The 22,757-nt window shown below is 37.5% G+C and overlaps 1 protein-coding gene across 1 annotated transcript; it reads right to left on the bottom strand.

The window, feature by feature from the left end:
• Positions 1 to 4,999: 4,999 nt before the first annotated feature.
• On the bottom strand, positions 5,000 to 22,165 carry LOC114060993 (cleft lip and palate transmembrane protein 1-like protein). The gene is made up of 12 exons (XM_027890931.1): positions 22,021 to 22,165; positions 19,586 to 19,680; positions 17,965 to 18,049; positions 16,411 to 16,514; positions 15,376 to 15,441; positions 14,239 to 14,289; positions 13,527 to 13,609; positions 12,298 to 12,332; positions 11,943 to 11,998; positions 11,816 to 11,860; positions 8,613 to 8,728; positions 5,000 to 7,296 (listed from the first exon to the last, which is right to left on the bottom strand). The coding sequence occupies exons 1-12, from the start codon at positions 22,163 to 22,165 to the stop codon at positions 7,212 to 7,214; spliced, it is 966 nt and encodes a 321-aa protein (XP_027746732.1). The 3' UTR covers positions 5,000 to 7,211.
• Between the last annotated feature and the right edge of the window lie 592 nt (positions 22,166 to 22,757).

Below are 22,757 nucleotides of genomic sequence, written 5' to 3'. Positions count from 1 at the left end.
CTGGAGAAAACGCCCCTGCACGCCCCCACCACCCGCGCGCCCCCAACGTGGCCGAGGAGGGGCGGTGGCCGCGCCGGGCGGGTCGAGGCGGGGCCGGGCGGGGCGGGCCGAGAGGCCGCTGTCCAGCTCCGCCGATCGGGAACGATGCGCTTGGATTCCCCTCCAAGGTTTTTTTTTGTTTGTTTGTGGTTCTTTGTTTTGTTTTGGTTTTGTTTTTTTTTTTTTTTTTTCAGGACCATCACTCCGTTGAGGATCTGTCTGAAAATGGGAGCCGCTGCAGGAGAGGTTATGGTGGAGATGAAAATACCCAAGTGGGCTGGTCCTGGGTTTCTCGCCAGAATCATGAATTAAGAAGCTAAATGACTTGCGGTAGTGTGTAACCTACTACTCAGAATTTTTCTTAGCATCTGAAGACTTCGTGGTAGAAAACTTGATGCCAGACTGTGAGAGGGACTACAGTGGAATTCTGGGGAACTGCAGGTCTACATCCTGATATTTATCCCAGGTGAATTAGTAGAAATTGCAGAATCAACGAATGGTTTCGGTTGGAAGGGGCCTTAAAGTTCCAGCTCCTCTGCCCTGGACAGGGACAATATCTGTGAAATAGCAGAATACAGGATTAGTAGATGCTGGGAGAAATACAAGTTGCTTAGTCAACATTGCTCCTGTAAAAGGGAGTCCTGCCTTTGAATTCTGTCAAGTGTTGGAAAAACATGAAAATTATGGTCATCTGGTGGATATATGCTACTTAAATTTCCAAAAACCTCTGCAAGGAAATTTTATCAATAATAATAATAATAATAATAATAAACTAAAATAGAAGGTGCTGGTACAGATATATTTTTAAAACATAAAAGACAGAGGTAGGGATAAATCATAGAATCATAGAATGGTGTGGGTTGAAAGGGCACCTAAAGATCACCTAGTTTCAATCCCATTGCCATGGGCAGGGATGCCGCCCACTAGATGAGATTGCACAAGGTCCCACGCAACCTGACCTTAATCATCAATTCTTTCAAATGAGTAAGGTCTGTACCAGAGTTCCCCATTAGTCTGCACTGTGTAACTTCCATAAATAATCCAGAAGTGCCATAAATAAGCAGTAAGTAGCAAGATTTGCTGATGGGATGAAGTTATTCAAAGCAGCAAGGACATGAGCAGAGTAGAAAATCGCAGAACTTTACAAGACTGTGTGATTGAGCAATTACATGGCAGATGAAATTTAATGCTGATAAAACAAGTATGGCACAGAGTTGAAATATGTTCCTAGCTTCATGTATAAAATGATGAGTTTTGAGCCTATTAGTACTACTCAGAAGTGAAACCCCAAGGTTACATGACCCAAATAGACATTGTGCTCAGCAGCAGTCAAAAAAGAAAACTGAATGTTAGGAATGATTGAGGAAGGACTAAAGAGGGCATCATTATGCCATCGCATAAATTCACGGTTTGCCTACACCTTGAGTGTAGTTCTGGTCTCTGCATCTTGAAAAGGATGAACTAGAATTAGAAAAAGTGGATGGCCAAATGTATGGAACATGGTAGGGTGGAACCAGAAAAGCGATAAATTGGTGGGGAAGGGCAAATGCTGCATGCCATGATCCATCTCCTGATGGAGCTGGGTATGTGCCCTGGGGCCTGGCAGTCTTACAGGCTGCTTAAAGCATGTTGCAAAGGCATGGATCACCAAGTTCCTCTCCAAATTCAACCCTCCTCTTCCATCTGCTCTGTCCTGCTGATCTCTCACATGCAGTTGCAAACAAAAGAAAGGGACTCTAGTTCCCAAGACAGGTCTGCTGGTAAGGATGCGCTCCTGGTCCCGGGACTGTAGGCACTAAAGATTAAGAATGGAGAAGGTTGTGGCATGACACATGGCATAAATTAAAAAAATGCAGGACCTAAAGTATATGTTTGAGCAAGATGGAGTTAGTGCTCTGCCACGGATATTGGGGTGACTGTTTTCTAGCTAGGCTTCATAGTTGGGTTTCTGTGAGTATCCTCCAGGAATGTAACAGTTCTCTCCTTCCCAAAGATTAGAGAGTACCTCATCTTTGTGAGGAATCAACTAACAGCTCCCATTGTGGAAAAGATTTTTTTTTTTAGGTGTGTCACTAAGTGAAAGTTTTGCCTCACCATATATGGGTATTTGACGAAAGGAGAAAGAAATGCAGCATTACCCTGCAGAGGCTGCTTGGTCTCTGCCACCTGCCAGGAGCACTGCCAAAAAAATTGACTGCTTAGGGTTACATTTACATGGGTGGAGTAAATGCTGTGCAAGTGCTCTGAGTATACCTAGCTCATGTTTGTGACTGGTTGTGCCAGAAGGCAGAAGTGTGGCTGCTCAACAGCCCAGTGTAAAACAATTCCTACCCGTGACAGCAGGACAGGAGAACCTGCATGCACTAACCTGTAGCAGTGTCCAGAAATGGTCCAGTGATAGAAAAGCTCTGCATGCTGAAGAACCTGATTCTGCTTCTACAAACAAACCACTATTCTTGGCATTTACTCTTGGTCTTGGTGATTCTGTGTTACTGTTGCTCCTCACAGATGGTCCATTCTGATAAGAAATTTTCAGCTTGGCTCATAAAGAGTCAGTAGTTGGGAATTTCATTAGAGAAGGGAGTATCCTTTCACTTCTCTGCTGGGTCCTGCAGAGCTCTGCCCCAGTACTGTGATGCCACGATACAGTCCCAAGAAAGAACTATGGAACTACATTTAACCTTCAGAAAAGATGCTGGGGAAGATTAATAGGAAAAGGGGCAAAATATATGATGCTGATGGTAGCTGAATGTAAGACCATTACCTTTAGTTGGTTAAATCTTCAGCAGAATGAAATACCTGTTTTGTGTATGAACTAAACTAGCCTTTGTCACTGGAAGACTTTCAAATAATGTGCTTCCTTTAGAAACGCAGATGTCAGCACTTTTCTCATTTTTTTTTTTTTAAATTTGTGTGTGTGTTTTTTTATTATTTTGTTTTTGTTTAGTTTGTTGGTTCCACCCCCCACCCCCCCCCCCGGCCCCCAGCAAAGACTGGAAATTGCTGTAGCTAATTAGCAAGAGAAGAACACAATTCTTTCTGAGTTCCTGGGACAGAATATCAGAAAGTTTAGGTGACTTCTTTGGCACTCCAGCTACAGGTATTTATAATTAATCATGTAAAAACACAGCATAACCAAAAAACTGTCATCTTTTCCTGTCTCCCCTTTAGGCTGAATGCATTTCAAGTTTGAAGTGACAGATCAAAGAAAGCAGTAGTGAAGGACATGAATGCTCTCAGAGCCTTGTATCTTCAATTCTGATTTTTGAACTTTTGTTCAGTGGAGGTTTTTGATAATAAGCAAACATCCATAATGTGCTGATCTCTGCACATTTGGCATAGCTAAAGACGATCAGAGTAGGATGTATGAGGCTGCAGAGAATACTTCGTGTGTTCCAAGGATAATGGAGACAAGGTTTGTGATTAGGACTTTTTCAGATTGTATGATCCTCTGACACTTATCTGAGATCCCCAAGTTTACAAACACTTGAAACTACACAAATTCCTGGTTCAAGTTTGTTTTTGTTTTTTTTTTTTTTCTCCTATGTACCTGTAACAACTTCTGGGATGGCAGAGAGGGTGAGGCTAGCCAGTTCTTTCTCAAGCAAGTTGATGAAGGGTTTGTTGGTTTTACCAAATAAAACACTGCTTATTCCTTTCTGTTCTCATGGTCAGTACTAGGCAAACGAAACACCTGATTATGATGGAGACTAAAGAGCAGATGTAGCAAGAGCTGAGAATTTCAGCATGGGAAATGTAAATTGCCAAGTCCAGCTGGAAAAGCAGAGGCTATACCCCAGCAGATCGTGTGAGTCCAAAGCAGGTATCTGTGACAGTCTTTGAGCTGAAGCTTGAAGTGCAGATGGGAGGCTGCAGGGCAGCAAGGGGGCAAAGTGTGCTTGGTAGGAGGGGAAAGATGCTGTACTGGTACTGGGCACCCACCTGTTTTAGATCTTATGGCATGGGAAAGCTGTAAGCTGTAATGTAAAGGGGTCAAGCGCTATTAATAAATTGCCATGTTTCACTTCAAGATGAGATTTACCTTCTGATGGAAAAACTGGAAAGCATGGTGTTTGCAGACAAACTACAGGATTATCTGTCTTAGTGGTTCTGTCACCAGCTGCAGATGCTGCAGCTGACAGTTACTGGAGTGCTGTTTTTAAATGGAACACGTACTGGTGCTGAGTCTATGTTTTAGCAGCCCCTACTCCAGCAGGGACAGAAGCAGAGCAGACTTCTTGAGCTCTGCTAGTAAGACAAAAACTGTCTGTGCTGCTGCCCATTTTGTGTATTAGCTCCTCCTGTGGCTCCAGGCAAAAAAAGTCATAAGGAGAGAAGGTCAGCTCCTGGAGAATAGGGTCATGTGCAGGAAATAGCCGGGTATGGAAGTGGAAGGGCTGTGCAGGAATATAGCACAGCCTCCGTCACAGTCGAGACGTGCTGTGCCACAGGCCGTGTACACCCACAAAGTCAAGACAGCTGCCTTTTGTCACTTACATCCTTACATAAGTGTAAGGAATCACAACTGCTGCGTTATTATGCACTACTAAGTGCTGTGCAAGAGCAGCTTTCAGGAGTGTATAACAATTTTCTCAATTCATTCTAAAACAGCCCCTCCCCAAATCACAGTAATCTTTTAAAATCCAAAGCTATTACAAGCCTAATGAAGATGAGAAAGTGAGATGGTCACCTAGTTGCTTATCACAGTAAATCCTATTAGAAGTGAGGAAGTTTTTAAGTTACTCTCAAAGAGTTAAATAGTTCCTAGATACTGATAATCCAGCATGAGCTGCAATACTTCCAATGAAATTTTATGTTTTTCTTCCACATTAATCACATTTTAAGCTGATGTCATTTCCACAGCAATAAAGCAAAAACATTTAATATCTCCAGAGTTATACTACTTATGTACTTTTTCCCCCACATTTCTTGCTAGTAACAAAAAGTAACTCTTTATCCCGTATGACAAGTCTTTTATTTGGAAATGGAATGCATAAAACAATGACTTGAACGGGAAAGTCTTGCTCATTTAAAGACTTAAAATATTCTAATTTTATATGCTTTATGACTATTGTATAGGATATTATGAAGTCACTGTCGTCAGAAATGCAAGACAGAGGACCAATAAACTCACAGTATGTAAAGGTGCAAGAGCAATTTTTCAACAGCTACATATAAAAATGAGTGATGAAACACTAGAAATACCCAAATATGCATTCTGGATTTTCAGAAGCTACTCTAGAAGAATCAGTGACTTGGATGTTTTGAAATGGCACAAAAAGGGAACGTGCTATATGCATTCTTTATATCAGGAAAATTTTTCACACATATTTAACTTATTGTGAAATAGGAGCCACAAATTAGTTTGCTTAACAGAAAAGAGCTCATTCCAAACAAATTCAAAACGGGTACAAGACAGCAAATGCAACCCCAGTTTTGCATAGACTTACTTACGTGTGTGCTAAAATTAACAGTCCTCCTTAGTTACAATTAAGAGCGTAAAGAGACTTTAACATTAACTAGAGTTAAATATTTACTTCAAGACTCCTTTCCATTGCCAGGAGCACATAAGGAGGACTTCAATATAGGAGAGACATACTGACATTTCTTTTGCCTGTGACAAAAGAAATTAGGCACATTTCCTAATCTTTTGGGGACCCAAATATTTATCCATTCAGACTTTCGCAGTATCAAAACTGGATAAAATCCACTTCATTAAGCAGTTACAGACCGTAGGAGTTGACCTGTGTTCTTCAAAGTTATTCAGTGAATATTTTCCATCAATGACAAATTGAGGTTTAAAAGCTTTGCACAAACAGCATGCAATTGAAGAAACTTAAAAATCACTAGGGTTAGTTTGTAAACATACTGACGAAAGCAAAACTCAAATTGGAAACTAGAATTTTGCCTTCTGGAATCATTTTAATGACATTTTATTTGACGCTGAAAGGAATGCATTCTGTATTTCACTGTTACTAAGAAACTTGCTTTTTAAAATTTAGAACCATGGTTTCTAGATATAGCTGATAGCTGTGAAGTTTCTATTATGGTGTAATAATTCAACCTAATTATTTTTACTAGTTTGAAAGAAACAGATCAAATACCTGCCTTAATGAATTCTATTTTCATGGAATATGGAATTTAAATTGTGCAAAAGCATACCTGTTCTTCACCAGGCTGGGGTTTTTTTCTCTGTATTTGGGTAGTTTGTTGAACCTGTATTGTATTTAGGCAAATTTATTCCACTTGAATGATGCATATTTCGTCTTATAAATAGGATGGGGCAGGATGGGGAGGGAGAGGAGAAAAGACCAAGGAATTATTCCCTTTGAAACATGACAGAATTAACCTAGTAGGTCACTGGGGTACCAAATGATGAAGAATTTAAGATGTGTTAAGAGACTTTCCTAGTACATAACAATGATTTGCATTATATGAATACCTGCTATGCCAAGAAATCAGGTTTGTCCACAATGCAGAAGGATTTATGTAAACTTGGATGCATACTGAAAGAAATCATGTTACAGTTTTTGTCACACCTTCATTCAGTTTAAGACAACTGAAACCCTCTGCTGTGTTGTGGATCAAAAATGTGGCAGAATCTGAAGTTAAAAACCTCTCATCTGTCTCACTGTATTATTTCCAACAATGTATTTTTTAAGTTATGAAGTCACAATTTCTAGAATTTTCATTATCTCCATCATCAAATGAGAATGATTTGTAATTAATCCAATATTATACCTTTTATTTTTGACAGCCTCCAGTTTGGCAATAATGTTCGATTCTTTTGTAACACGTTGTCTTGTTTTTTTCACTTTTCATAGCCTAGTGGTGTGGGCACCACACTTTCAGTTAACGAGTAGTCTTAAAAACATAGATTTGGATCTTAATTACCATGGTGAGGACGCTTAGGCTTTCACTGAAGAGAAGCTGAAATGCAGGAAGTTTATATAATGACATCTGGCAGACTTTGGGTCTTGTGAGGACAAAAGAGGGTCTTGAAACAGGAGGATATCAAAACTAGATTTTGGCAATATAGAAGATGTATTGTCCATGTAGTTCTGTCATAGGTTTTAAAAATACTCTTATTAAATAAGTTTTTCTTTCCTTAAGACCAGATAATACACAAAGCAAGTAAGAGTCCAGGGGTCAGAATCTTCTTCAATTTTTAGTTATTCTCTATGAGCTTTTTTTTTTGTCTTTTCTTCGTAACATTCTCCAAACTCATTTACTCTGTTCTTATCCACAGGATAAAGCCTGGCAGAAAGAAACAAGTTATTAGTTACATTATAGTCTGCTATCTGAAGGAAATAAACAGTTCTGTGACAGTTAATTTTAAAAGTGAATTTGTCATCATATTCTCTGTTTCATATTTTCTGCCCATTTGTGGCAAAACCCAAAAGTTTTAAAGATTAGCTACAGACATATCAGCTTCTTCACATTATGACTTAACCAGTTGTCTCATAACAGGACCTCTTAAGAGATGTATTAGCTCCCCTAAAGCTTGGCTGGAGTATCTCTCAAGCAATCCAGGATACCTCCCAGACTTGAAACCAGTGTCCACCCCCTATTTGAGCCCCTAACTTCTAGAAAAATACCTCAGAAGTAGACCTTTTTACTACACTTACATATGATTATATAAACCCCAAACTGCATTTAGTATTAGTGATGAGTTAGATGCACACATCCATATATCCCTGGTATAAGGCAAACTTGTCTTAAAATTCTTGTTTGCTCCACATGTAAGTATTTATTCTTGGGAACAAGAATACGCTTTCTGTAGCTTCACTATGAACAATATTTCATAAGCATTGCATATAGCCTTCTTCCCCATCTGATTTTAGTTACTAAAGAATCTGAAACTCATCAGATACTCAGCTTACAAGAGAACCAGATAACTTGTGTTTGCAAATTAGAGAAAGAGAAAAGCAGAGCAGGGAAGTCCCTTACCAGGAGACACCTTTTGCTACAGCCTTGCAGAGTAACTTGGAAAGCACGCCTCAGATACTGAGCATACGCAGACATGCGACCCCTCAGCAAGGGTTAGAACTCCTAAGTGGGTTTGTGAATACAAATTTAAGAATTTCTCTCCTTCCCCCTACTTCAGGTATTTATGTCTCAGGGTTTAGTGTTTTTTTGTTTGTTTGTTTTTGTTTTGTTTTGGTTTGTTTTTTTTTTTTTTTTTTTGGTAACTTGCAGATGTGAAACAATCTGTTGAAAAGAGGGACTACAGTTCTAGGGAGGGAAATAGGGTAACTGACAAAACTTCTGAGTCCTGTGAGAAGAGGAACTTTTTGACTACTCTGTAGCATGTCCATGATTACTGTCATTTATGAGAAAACGCTTTTTTTCCTCTTATCTCAAGATCTCCTTTACAGGATCCCCTGCTCACCATTCCATTTACTAGGCATATATACAAAACTACCACTATCCAGACCATGCCATGCTATATATTACTATAGCATAAAAATTCTGCTTGAAGTCTATCCCAAACTGTAGTTCTTCATAGCAGAAAGACTGCAACCATCTACAGCATTTCTAAAAACTCCAATGAATATTAAAGGAAGTCATACCATCTTTGGTAAAGATAGACCAGGAACACAACATCATCTCTAAAGCATGCCAGCCTATGAGATGTTGGCATAGTGATGATAAAAGCAAATATATCATCAATAAAGGTGTTGAATGCCTGCAAATAAAAAAAAAGCATACTTCAGTTGGCTGTGAAGAAAGCAAGTCATCAGTCGTGCAAAGCTACAGATTTCCTATGTTTTTCAGTAGGAACACAGACTACTTCCATATTTATAGCAATACTTAAGAGTTACGCTGAGAAACTAATTAATGCAAACTTTAAACAGCTTTCTTTGAATGAAGACCATCCTGTCTACTACAAATCACACTGTTATAGTTACAAGTAAAAAAAGAATTAGGACTGTTTCAGGTAAATGAGAGTATTGTCATGGGAGGGGAAAAACATGGAATCAATTTCGGTGAAATCTTTAAAAGAAACTGGAAGAAAACCCCACACATTTGTTCATTTATTACTCAAATATCTTAAGATTTGCAAAATGTAATTTCATTTTCTGTAGAAACTTGTGTAAAAACTTGTTAATTTATCATTCCTGAAAACACTAACTTAATAGCCTTAGAGAGATTTTAAAATATTTTCAGCAATCTTCTGGAAGTAATCATGTCTTGAATAAGGGATGGACAATGTTCTGCACCATTTCCACTCAACTAGGCATACTATAGGTTCTGTTTCTGCAGCAATAATGAAAGGTAAATACACAGAAGGGCAACTCCTCTGGATCTGGCTCTAACCTACAGGGAGGTTACAGAAATCAACTCCTAACAGTGCACCAGCTCTAGTACTCAGATGTTGCAATGAACTGTTTCAACTCACTAAAAACATCAGGAAACAAATCCATCAAAGAACATTCACTGTTGGGTTAACAAATTCAGTCATTAACATGGCTTCTCCTTTAAGTATTAGCAAACTGTACATTAATCCCTACCATAAGAAGAGGGAAAGTGATGTATCTAAGCACAGAATGACTCACTTTTCAAACTGAACCAATGTTTATATGATAGAACAAAACTTCAACAGAAAATGGTAGTGCTGGAGGGTTCTGATTAGTTACAATGGGAGGGCTCTTTCTGTCAGGTCAGAAAAAAATCTGTTAATCTGAAGTGATTGAAAAATATGGATGGCACTTCTCAAGCCTGTGCAGAGGTTTATCATGGAACAAAAAAGACAATCCTTGCAAGTTGGAAAAGACAGTTTTTCCAAGTCAACACCCAAGTGAGTGATCCTACAATAACAACGGGAAGAAAAAGCTAAGTGCTCAATCTTTCAGGCACATAGGCAGTCCTCATGAACCACTGCAAGTGAAGGCATCAAGGCAGCCCATCCAATAGTGTTTAGACTAGATAATTTTCTTTTGAGATTACCTCACTTGAAGGTATTCCTCAAAATGTATAAAGGGCATAAACATAAAACCTACACAAACCGGGAAGTCAGAGTTCAAATTAAGGAAAAAAACCCAACAAAGCTCACAGATGAGCCCTCAGACTCTTCTTTCCACCTGAAGTGCAGAAGAGAACAAGCAATTTTAAATATCCATTAAGAAAAAGTAAATTACTCTCTCCAAAGCCCAGTAAGTTAAACATAATTGAAAATATCATATACTTCTTTCTTCATACACATAAGCCTTTGTTCTGGGTAGTCTATGGCATCTAAACAGAAACCTTAAATGCTGTGTAAGAAAAGGCTATTCAGTAAGGTTGTATTGCTTTCAAAGCTTCTTGCTTGAACAACCTCCCTTCATTGTTTATTTAACTGCTGATGGCTCTGCTCAGTTTTATCTTTTGATGGTGAAGTAAAATTGTGAAATTATTTCACTAATATACCTTTTATCCCCTTTTGTTAAGAAACATGCCTAGTATATGCCTGAAACACTGTGTTTATTGTTGTTTTTTACTCTATTTCCACATCAAACACGGTTTAGTTGCTATTCTGCTACCAGCTATATTTCAATCTGTTTTCCTAGATGCACCCTAGTTTCTTAAAAATATTAGGACAGCAGAAAGTTGGGCTATTGCTGTAGGTTCACAGAAATACAAAAGCTTTGAAAGGCTTTTCAAATTTTTAGATTTTAGTTCTTTTGTCCCAAATAATCTGTTCAGAACTGGACATCGTTTCTTCAGTGTTTTTTAACACTGTTTCTTTTAAAGTACCGATGTTCTGTGGAACTGTAATACATCAGCACAAAGGAAGAACGAAAGTATTTATGAATGAAAGCAGAAGTAGAAAGGGCAGATGTTGATGGCATCTAGGTCTCGATGATTCCAGCACATCCAGCCAGGGTTTCTCAGGACATAGTAATCAGGACAGTACAAAAATCCTAATGTCTGTGACTGGTAGGAAATTATGGAGTCAAAACACTATCAGCTCTTTAGGGGTACAAGAACAAAACTAGCATATAGTTGCCAACTCATTAAGAATGTAGGAGACACAAGAACTCAGCAATGGGTGTCCCTTGCTATCTATATCAGCACAAGGAATCCTGACTGGGATACTTGGATATATCCATCTTGGTGTCTGAATACAATACAAACCACTAAGACACACAAGTACACCTGTTATATTCATATCAAAGGGTTAGTAATTTGAGTTTGGTTTGAAATAAACTCATCTTCTCCTTCTCCAAGGTCTGGTATTAAGCTTTGTTGCAGCACTACATTATTTCCTACCAGGGCAGTCTAGGCAGTGGGGACACCACAGTGCAGCCCCTATTCCCCCATGGAACAACCCACCACAAACTTGCCACTACACCATTGCTCAGGAGCTCAGAATTACCACACCAGCACAGTCTCTCTACTTCAGTCTCTGGAGCTCCTGGAGCCTGCCAAAATAAGGTCTCTTAGCAGTCCTATGTGTTTCTTGGGAACTGTCCCTTGTTACTATAATTTCTCTCTTCCTAAAATGATGCATTACATTGAGACTGGTTGATTTATCTGCAGGACCAACATCTCCACCTATGCAAGACAGGTGACAGTACAAAAAGCAGTATTATAATAAAACCTAGGATGCAAGTATTCTCATTATATGGAAGTCATTAGGAAAAATGAAAATGATTTCTTTTTAAGGAGAGTTGCAAACAAGTTTAGTTCTTAAACAAAAAAAGTACCGTCAAGCTAAAATTACTAAGACGTTTCTTACAGAAAATAATTTTCAAAATGACTGCACCAAACTTTAAACTAGAGCTTTACTTACTTTGTATGTGAAAGCCTTCCATGGTAAGTGTGCAACAGATTTCATCTAGAAATAAAAAATATCAATTTGTAATAAAGTCTGGAAAAAGAGACTAGAAAAGCAGAATTACATTACTTTTCAGTCTTACCTTGTAGTTTACAAACAGTTGGGGCAGCATAAAGAGGAATCCAAAAGCATACACTCCTGAAGATAAAATACAGAAAACAAATAAATGCACACAGATGTATATCACACAACTATACTTTCATAATTAGTGATTTACAGTAATGGTTTTCTAAAGAGAGAAGATGCATCTAATTCTTTTATTCACTTGAGTTGAATCTTCCCCCTTTTTCTATCACAGTGATAATTTTGGAACCTACAGTCAAGTTATTGCTCTGTATTACACTGATCCAAATGACAGCAGTTAATTTTCTACTTTTGAGTCTTGGCCTCCATTTGAAGAAATATGAATAGAAAAAAGAACAGAAGAAGGGACTCACCATTGACAAAACTGTTAATCAACCATGAGTACCAGCTACAAGCAAAGAAGATAGTACAGTTATTTTTTCATTCAGCCAAAATTATAACACATTCCCTATGTGACTGCATGCAGACTACACCAAGAAATGGCTACATTGCAAATTGCTTTACACAAGAACTAAATACCTCACATCTTCCTTTGATTAGGAGGGGCTCCAGAGAAAGTAGTTCAAGCAAAAGTTGCTTATCAGTCCATAGATTTCTGGAGAGCTTTATCAACTGCTTTTATAATTTTTCAGACCATTCTAAGACTTCTGCATCCAAACTGACATCAGATAATACTGTGCACTGAACCCTGACTGCATTAAAGCTTGCAAATGTAACACTGTATTCTAAATACCAAAGAGACACTTAATATGGCACTGTAAGGACTTATCAAATTTCAAACAAATACTATTCAGTGCAAGCCATGATAGTAGGTACTTTAATAAAAAAAAGGTAAGCACAAGGAATCTACATTTTTCCCTCCTTACATCTAATAACTCTCCCAATCTTAGTAAAGTAACAGTAGTGATACAGACAGTGTTTGAGTTCCATGCTTCTGCTAGTGTTTGTAGAAACAGCTAATAAATGTGATGCTCAGGTTGCATCAATTAAAATTAAACTTGCACTGCTGTGTTTGTGATATGTTAATAGCAGCATCACAGTTGTAGCAGCACTTCAATAATGCACAAGCATTTAAAAAATGCATCAGAAAATGCCTCCAAGATTAAAGGATAATCCACTGTTAAGATTACTTGTTCTGTCACATTTCCTTAGAGATTTAACAATGGTAAGAATTCTACGATATGAATTGTTTTCATTTCCTTAAGCTGCAGCTCATAAAACACCTGGCACACAGTGTTTTTCAGTATTGAGTGAATTAATAAATTTTGCAAGAAAGGCAGGATTTTTAAATGCTGCATATTTGCTTGCTCCTTACTAAGGCAGCTAACTCATGGATGCAAGCTATTGAATTCTATGCTACAGTAATATCAGGTTACTAGTGAAATACAACAGTCTGTTGTATTTCAGCGTGTTAAAAAACCAGCCAGACTCTTCAGCTTTAGATACTACAGAACAAGGAAGCTTTCAGTTCCTGACTTATGAATTAAACTGATTTCCATAACCCATCATCTCCAATTCATTAATATAGAAAAAATGTGAAATGTTTCAATTCTATGTAAGATCATTTACAGAGTTATAGTACCTTTTGTATTTGACATTCAGCAAGGAATAACCTGCACCTCCAATACACAGTGGATAGAGCAAATATGACAAGTATTTCATAGCCTAATAGACAAGGAAAATAGTTCATTAGTTCACGTGTTATATACAGATTTTTAATGGCATTAATTAGAAGACAGCAACATAATTTTTTCTTAAAAAATCTTTTTCTTATTCCCAAATGTCTGCTATTATTTCCACTATGCTTCCAGTTCTAGTGGTGGCAGTGAAAATTCCAATGCCCAACTCAGATAACTCTTATTAGAGCATAAGCACCAACAGGCAGCAATGAAGATCAGGGTCTCCCCACTTAGCAACAATGTTGCCACCTATGCTCAATTCCTTTCAGAAATCAGGAAGCACAAGAACTTTCTTTCAGTATAAATAACAAGTACAAATATCAACTTCCAAATTTGTGAATGGGAACCCTTTCAGATCTCTCTTCTGGTAGTCAATTGCAATTCTACTTCTCAGAACAATGTTTCAACCAGATTCAGCTAACAAAAGAACTCTTTTGCTGTTTCTTTTCATAAATTATCAGAATCAATCTTCACTATCTGATCATCCACACAATGATAATCCACTCGACAACTATGAGAACATGTAAAATGCACTTGCAGCAATAAAAGAGCAAAATAAGTCAATCAGCAGGTCCCATATATAGACTTCATAGAAATCATATGATTCCCTCTTACCTGGGCATCATACTCCTCAGTTTTCTTTTCAGAGTCATTGTAGGTACCAAACTGCAATACATATAAAAAGCATTATCAAGTCAGAGCAAGGGGGAGAAAAGCACTTGCTGTCCAACTCCCTAAACTCAAGATTTAAACTGCAAACTAATCTGCTTAGACATTAAGAAGGTAACGGTTCGAAATTCTTATAAGTTTCTATGCAGGAGAGTTATACATCTGTGCTGTGCAGCCTGCTAAATACGGGGTAGGCAAAAAGATTATTTTTCCCTTCATATTTTATACCAAACTTCCAGGACTTCTTTGCTTAGAAAAATGCTGTTGAGACATCAGAATTCAGAACACAAAAGGAAGGTGAAGCAGCTAAGATTTTGGCAGATACAGGAAGCCTTTATTAAAAACCATAACCATGTAGAGGCCAGTTCCACATGTTCAGAAACTGTGACTGCTTAAACACAGTTCCTTGAATACTGACAAAGGAACAACCAGAGCTTTCAGTTGCTCAAGGCACAGACTTGAAGCAGTACAAAATTCCAGTACCTGTTGTGAAGTAAACACTGAAAATTATACAACTGTTTCTCCTACCAGCAAGATAAACTTTCAGTGTAGATTGCAATTCCAAAAGATTATATTCACATTAAAAAAAGTTAATTTGAATCCCTGCTGCCGCTGCATACTCTGCAGTCGCAGGACTTCATTTTTACCCAGAACAATCATCAGAGTGTGCTGTCCCCAGAACATGTCACATCTTCTATTAGTTCCACAATAGAGAAATTACACCTACAGCTTCATGAAAAAGATACTCTCATATTTCAAACCACAATGTCAGTTAGGAGTGCCTTTCCAATCAAGTGGCAGGAACATGGTCCCACCTAGATTTAGCAGGACTAACAGAGAAGTTCTGAAGGTTCTCACACCACTATACAAATAGCTGCTGCTTCTACAGAGCTCAGAGAAAGTAATAAGTTTGAAAATGATCATTTTGCTTTTGGATTAAGCCCTTCATAAAGAGCAGATGTACACAGGAAACCTCTACGGGTTTTTTTTGAATCTTCATTTCACTAAAAGCCAAGTTGTACAGTAACATGAAAACGGATGACTCAAGAACGTAATCGTTAACAGGGCAATGTTTACTATTACCTGAAATTTGGGTCTCAAGCCTTGCCACTTGATTGTCATCTTCAGGGCTTTCTTCACTTTCCATAGCTGTGATTAGCAAAACCAAAACATGAATATAAAAGATTATCCAGAGGAATGTCTTTTGTAGAATCAAGATTCCAGAACACCTATTTTAAGCAACCATTGCATAAAGCAGCCAACAGCATGACTGCAGCCTCCTGTCTGTGCCTATACAAACCAAATGCCATGTCATCAGGCAAGTACAACATTGTGAGCCTGCACTATTATGTCTCCATACCAGATGATGTACTTTAAACGAAATATTGTAGTCCTAGGATAGCTGGATTGCAGTGCTTAGGTGGGGGTTGGATGCTCTCAGCACCTGAGGTGTTTAGAGAATTCTCCAGCAGGCACCTGCCAAGCAAACTTTTCACGCTTTCAAGGTCAGCTGGAGTTTGCAAGAACTCCTAAGTTGGCACTTACATGGTCATTACATTTCAGTAGTGGACTACAAGCAGAAGTCAGTGAATCCACTGAATTGTTTGGCTACTTACTGTACATCTGTAACAGCCTGACCTAATGCAATCAAAGGTTTAGTTTATCTGAAAATTTACTCAGGTACTGATGAATTTCTGAAGTACTCAGTTGTTTGTTTTTTTTTTAATTATTTAGATTCCAAGGATTAAAATATAAAATATTCTACAAAAGCAGTAGCATATTTATAGAGATATATATATATATATATATTTATCCCTGAAACTTAGGTAAAATTTCAGACAGCTAAAGAACATTTGAAATGTAAGACTAAATTGCTATATAAGGAAAAAAAAAAAACAAACAGAAAATCTGATACAGAAAACCTAAAACAGAAATACATCAGACTTTAAAATCAAGGGACACAATTTCCTCTGCCACTGAAAGCCAGTTAAAAAATGCTGCAAGCATAGCATGCTACAGTAGAATTTTCCAGTCACTACTTTAGCATTCTTTTTCTACAATAAACTGTGGATGTTGCTGCAAACATTTGTATTTGGTTCTAAAGTTTTAAGAACTCACCTCAATAAGTGCACCAATGCCTGCTGGGATCAGTACCAATATACTTGTTTGTTCATCCAAAAGGAAAAGAAATATTACCACAGTACTAAAGCACCGCCAAAGCACTAGACAGAGAAAATGAAAACAAAAGGCTTATTAATATTTAAATGAACAGCTGAGATGACAGAAGACTGCTGGCCTATTTAGTGTAATACTGTCTTACACCGTGTAAGCATGAACTCCTGTATACATCTTGATATATCTAGCAGCCCTAAAAACAGACAGTGAACTCCAGGCAAATATGGAACAAAAACATTTTATGCAATCCTTATCACACAAGATGACAGAAAATTGGAACATTTATGGAAGACTTCTGTACTGCAGCAATTCAGCAATGTATTGCTACTATTATGAACTACATTAATGATTCTTGCTTCCAGGTAGCTGAAAGGCTGTGAGGTAATGTAATGTCAGTCTTTGAAACCCAAAGAACTAAATTAATGTTTGTAAATGTTATGTAATACATTTTATATACTGTCAGATACATCTATTTTATATATTTGGTTTACTTATTTATTTTTAAGTTGATTTTTCAGGTTTTGCAAAACCTTGGATGCTTGTAAGTGATTCCTAACTAATCCTCAGATCAAATATCCATCCCCCTAAGCAGGGACAAAAGGAGAAAATAGGTACAACACACTCAGACATCAACAATTGTACTGTACCACTCCACACCAACTGCCTATCAAACTTCTCCCTTAGGGTAAGAAGGAGACACAGGAAGAAAGGTGACTAAGGCTTGCTGATGAAAGGATGGAACTATTAATAGCTGAGGACTGATACTTTAACAGTAAAAGCACCTTTGTTACTCAGTCTTTTCAATTTGACTTTACTGACTTCTGAAACTGGCCATTGACACATAATTCTGAGATTCCATGAACCATTTTGAATTTTTGCTAACCTTCTGGCATACACATGGCAACAGCAATATAACTGCTTTAAAGAAAACCAAGTGCACTCTCATAATGTCAGATCACTATGTTCCCTCATGTATTCTATATAAAAGACAATTCAACCCTCCTATGCTCTCCTACTCCCCATGTCCCAGGAGTCTCTATTGCTCCTGTTTACATCAAAGCCCAAATCAAACAAGAGCATTACACTACAGCACTTTCTACCCCCACATATTTTGGAACCTGGGACTTGCAGCATTACCTATGATAGCACACTCCCTCCATCCACAGAACTTTTTCTGGTCCTCATGCTTTTCTCAAAGTATTTTTCTGTTCCTTCTGTTACCAGTATGGTAACTGACTTAAGATTACATTCTCAGTTGCAAGACAGTCAAACCTCAGAAGTGCCATGAGTGCTTAAAAGCAGGTAATACTGGAGCACAATGCTAATGAAGTTAGAACCACCTAACTGTACAGACTGTTAGCCATCCTTTTTCATACACAAAACCATTTTGTTTTGCTATCTTGGTGAATCTACAAAGTGTCAACTTAGGCTAAGACTGAAAACACACAGCATACAATTACACAGCATATGCACATCACTTTGCATTTTGGTCCATACCTGCTTTTGTAGACATCCCAGTCATACTCCTCTTTTTCTTCCAAAAACTTATGTCATTTTTGAATGCAAGGAAATCAAAGAGAAGCTGCAAATAGCAAGAAACATACTCATTTACTTGAAACATGTGCTGATTAGAGACTGTCAGCTGAACTGTTAGAAATGCATTTAAAATGGAATTCAAGAAAAACCTGTTTTAGAAGCTTCAGAAATTAAAATTAGGTATCACAAATAAAAGCTAAAAAGAAAAGCTGTTTTAGAAGCCCAGGCTCTAGAAGCAGCGCAAAATGACAGGATGAATTTCAAATACTGCTTCTCTGCAATGCTGCACAAATCAGAGTACTGTAAAGAAAGTCAATGACCCAGTTCAGGGTAACACATTGTAGAGGGTGAAGAATGAGAATCCTGATAAACTGTGTACCTCGAGAGACCAGGGAAAGACTCACTAAATAAAGTTCAAAGTGCTCTGTATTGGATTGATAGTCACTTTAGGTTTGGATAATACTAAAACTTTCTTTAAAAAATCCTACAATATAGCACATCAGGTTTCCTCTCTATTTTGTCACTAAGTTGACCTAAACTTCCAGGACATTTTAGAATTTGTAGCAAGTTGTTTTTTTTTTTAATTCAGTATTTTCATTCAATACATTTTCCAGTATTTATTTTAAGCATTCAGTGTCTTAAAAAACATTACAAATTCAAAAAAATTCTCAGGTTAGAGAATTTTGATGAGAAAGTTTTGGGGGGGGCACTTTGTGGGGGGAGATTGCCCTTTTTTTTTTTTTGGTATTGTGGTTTTTTGTTTATTTGTTGTTTCAGTTTGGTTTTTTGTTTTTGTTTTTTGGTTGGTGGGTTGAGGTTTTGTTGGTTTGGTTTTGAATTTGGGTAAAGGATCCATGAACGTAAACAGTATCAGAAAAGCCTGTCCCAGCCTAAAGATACCTTACAACCTGATAAACAGAATGGAAAAACTAAATTAATAAGCCTGGGAAATCTGATGCTTTCCAATCAAATTACCTGTATGTAATGTAAGTATAAGGAACATAGCAAACATTCCCAGCAAGTTCTTATCTTTCCCAAAGTATGGAAATTGTACTGAGTGTAATTGTAGATTACAAAAAGATTCAGACTTAAACCAAGACATACACAATAACAAATAGGCATGACTGGAACTCTGTGCTCTGCACTTTACAGCAACATTTTTGGAGCAATTTATATCAGCTGATCGAAATTTCTCCCGGGATTACAAGTCAGAAACTCAAACCCTACTATTGCTGCCACAGCTATGCCACTGCAGTGGTAAACCTTGTGACATGTCAACAAAATTTGAACAAATGTTGACAGGCATATTAAATCTAGGGGCTTTGGTCCAACTATAAATTAAAAAAAAGTGAAGTTTATGTTTTATATTTCATCAAGCTTGTTAGTTTTTATGTAATTATTCCAAATTTCTGTCTTATTTAGGATTTTTGTAGCTGACTTGTACCAGAAAACACTTCCATTGCTCTACTGAAATTACTGTTTCCAAGACCAATTCTTAATAAATGAAACAACTGAAATTCAGACACCTGCCCTTTTTTTTTTTCCAAATACTATGTAGTTCCTAAAAACTAAAGCCACTTACATGGAATGCTGCTACGAAGAATGTCAGAGCCAGAAAGTAAAGGTTAGTATCAACAAAAATTCCTTTCACTTCATCTGCATCCTTTTCTGAAAATCCTAAGAAAAAGAACAAATAATTATGCAAGAAGTACCAGACAGTTCATTGCTGTTATGCTAGAGTATGAAAGGAATCTTACGTCACCTGCAGAAGTTTTGTTAAGAAATCACAAATCCAAAACATGATGGAAACTTTATTGGTAAAACCCAAGTCTACTTGTATTTTAGCAAGGTTTTGGCTTGCCTTAAACAAAACTCATTTGTTATGAGTCTTTAACTTGTGCTATTACAATGTGTTTTGTAACATGACTTTAAGATGTTGTGTGATTACAGACTAAGCTGACCACCTGACAGACAAATGGCAACACAAAGGAAATCATTTTGGCCTAAGTGGGAAAAAAAAAGGTTATTCAAATTGGCCTCTGAACTTTTGTTTGATACACAAGAAGAGTTAGCTTCACATCAAAAGCTGAAAAATCAGAAAAGGAATATACTGTAAAGGACAACAAAAGCCACTGAGAAACACAGTTGTAGATGGAACGGTGTGATTCAAGTCTACAGTTCTCAGAAAATACACAAGGCTGCATTTATGACACCGGTGCTAATTCTGACACTGAAGACTTCAGCACCAGTTTAGTTCACTATCACATCAAGAAGAATGTACCCATTTTCAAGTGATTTTGGAGTTTTGCTACTAACCTATGGTGAGTTTTCTAGAAATTTTTCTGAAAGAAAAATTTCAAACCTTATGTTTCACTATCTACATAGAACAAGCAGCATCTTAGGCAAGCAGTTTTTCCAGGCAGAGGAAGCACTCCTAGGACAGGTCTTGCTATACATGTCCATCACAAGACAACCAAGATATGGAACATGAAAATTTCAATAATGCCATTCTGAGGGGGCTCACAAAAAAATCATGGAGAAGTGATGGTGGCCAAATGCCCTATACTAACTCTGAGCAAGCAGTTACTTGATTCTTTCAAGACAGTTATTTTTAGATGACTTACTTGCAGCTTCAATATATATTATTGAATAGCTGAGCTATTTTAAAATTACTGAATAGCCTGAGCTAAGGAGAAGCAGTTGGATTCTACTTCGGATTACTTTATTCCTTACTTGCCCTCTCTTTCCCAATAAAACATGAGAAAAGCTTAGACTGCAAAAGAAATGGAGAAAGTCTAGGCTCTCAGTGTAAGTTACACTGCACACAGGTTCTGTGTCTTAAAACACTACATTCTGAAACCAACGCTGAACCAGAGCAGATTTTTTTTTTTTCCCAGAGGAATCAACGCATTAAGTGTTAAGTTGTCCATCATAAAATATTAGCTCAGAGATGACAGTGAGTAACCAAACCCTCTTGCCCTGACTAAATTTTGGTGAATAAAAAACCAACACTGAATAGTATGAAAGCAGCATTATGTCTGTTGGGAAACTAGCAGAATACTACATTTATCTGTATTGGAAAAAATAAGATAAACTGGGAAGAATATAAAAAACATTACAATAACACAACACAGAAGCTTCAAAGTTCAAATTGCTCTCTGAAGAGATTAAAAAAAGAGGATCAGAAAGAATCCTACTCTCATACATCAACATCAGTTCATTTACAATGCAGTTCCTTACAGAAGCATAAAGAAGCCAAGTACTGTCTTGTAAGAGAAAACTAAGTCAGCAAATATAACCCTGAAAATAAGATGTGGATTTTTTTAAGAGTGATGATTAGATGCACAAAGGTGTGCATCAGTGGAACAAGCAAAGACAGTAAATGTTTAGCTTGGCTATACCATCACCAACACAGAGCACATGAACTTCAGAATGACAGTGTACACCTGCCCCATTACATTTAAGCGAAACACAGAATTTAAGTTTCACACACGTAAAGCATCTAGTTTATCCGAATTGCCTTAAAAATAAGTAACTGAGCCAAAGAAGAGGTTAGACAGTTTTGGTGTCAGAACAGTATGAGCAGAACCCAGATGATTCCTTCTTCATGCTACACTTGAACTCAGAGACTTTACTGTGCCTGACTGTATTTCACTGTAGATATATGGCTACACTGACCAGCTGTATAGAACTTGTATCAAAGTTTATGTTTCACTGACCCAGCTTTTCTGTTCCATGGATGACAGGGGATACCCATGGGGAAAATTCTCCTCTTGATTATGTCCTCTTATGCAATTACAGAGTACTATCCAAATAAATTTCCTTTAAAAATGGCTGATTTGCCTCTGTATTCTTGTTTCCTACCACATTTCAACATATATTTTCATTTTTAATTTAAAGTGAAACAATGCAAGATTTGTATCACAAGTAAAAAAAAGTGTCATCCATGTACTTAAAAGAAACAATTGAGGGGACAGTTGTGTTTTTTTGGCTTAGAGACATTAAAGATAAACATACCAAATTGCTGGAGGGAGTACACAGCATCCTGCATGTGGATCCAAAATCGGAGTTTTCCAAGAGATATTTTGTCATATGACACTGTAAGAGGTAGCTCTGTTGTTGAACGATTTATAACCTGTATTTCAAAAATATATAGATTCATTTTTAATAGCAGAAAAATGGCAACAATTACTTCCATTCATTTTTTTAAATAAAGAAAGTGATTGTATCATGCTATAATTTAATCACACAATTTCAAGAAGTCTGTTTTTTGAAAGGGAATAAGATCTTAAGACTTCTATACTGTTATAAGTTACTTCTTTTCTTGAATTTTGAAGACGGCAAAAATACCTGCAGGACAAAGAAATGTAGCAAGAGTTTTTTATTACAGTGCTGGGTGCCTATTTCCAACACTGGGTGCAACTCTGGATCATACAAAGAGCACACACCGTAGTTCGAAAACCGCGCTTTTTGTACCCTTAGATATCACTTGTTGAATATTCATTCATTGTCCGTTTGTTGCCTTAAAAGGTAATTTCCCTGCTTTGGAGGTGGGTGTTACCTTTTGGCTCCTTGTAACTTATCTCCCCTGGGCTCGTACAGGGGGTCTTGCATCATCCCCACATTGCAAGGCATGGAGGGCCTCTCTTTGTATCCACATGGCACAGAGGAATACATTTTTATTTATAATTTGTTCCCTGTTCCCGGCCGCAAAAGGTTCCCTGGTGGTAGGTCCAGACAGGACCCTTCACCTT

This window comes from Empidonax traillii, unplaced genomic scaffold, assembly GCF_003031625.1.
Source record: "Empidonax traillii isolate 1590-97213 ecotype Southwest subspecies unplaced genomic scaffold, ASM303162v1 scaffold303:size634589, whole genome shotgun sequence".
Classification (NCBI taxonomy): domain Eukaryota; kingdom Metazoa; phylum Chordata; class Aves; order Passeriformes; family Tyrannidae; genus Empidonax; species Empidonax traillii.
Note: the sequence above shows the minus strand (reverse complement) of the source record. Positions and strands in the feature narration are given on the sequence as shown.

Bases quoted from the DNA above. Each gene is read 5' to 3' on its own strand.
- LOC114060993 (XM_027890931.1), bottom strand. From the start codon at position 22,165: ATGAATCTATATATTTTTGAAATACAGGTTATAAATCGTTCAACAACA. The intron at 19,681-22,020 runs GTATGTTTATCT...TCTTTTTCTTAG, and splicing joins GTACTCCCTCCAGCAATTTG to GATTTTCAGAAAAGGATGCA. The intron at 11,861-11,942 runs GTAAGACTGAAA...TTTTATTTCTAG, and splicing joins AACTGTTTGTAAACTACAAG to ATGAAATCTGTTGCACACTT.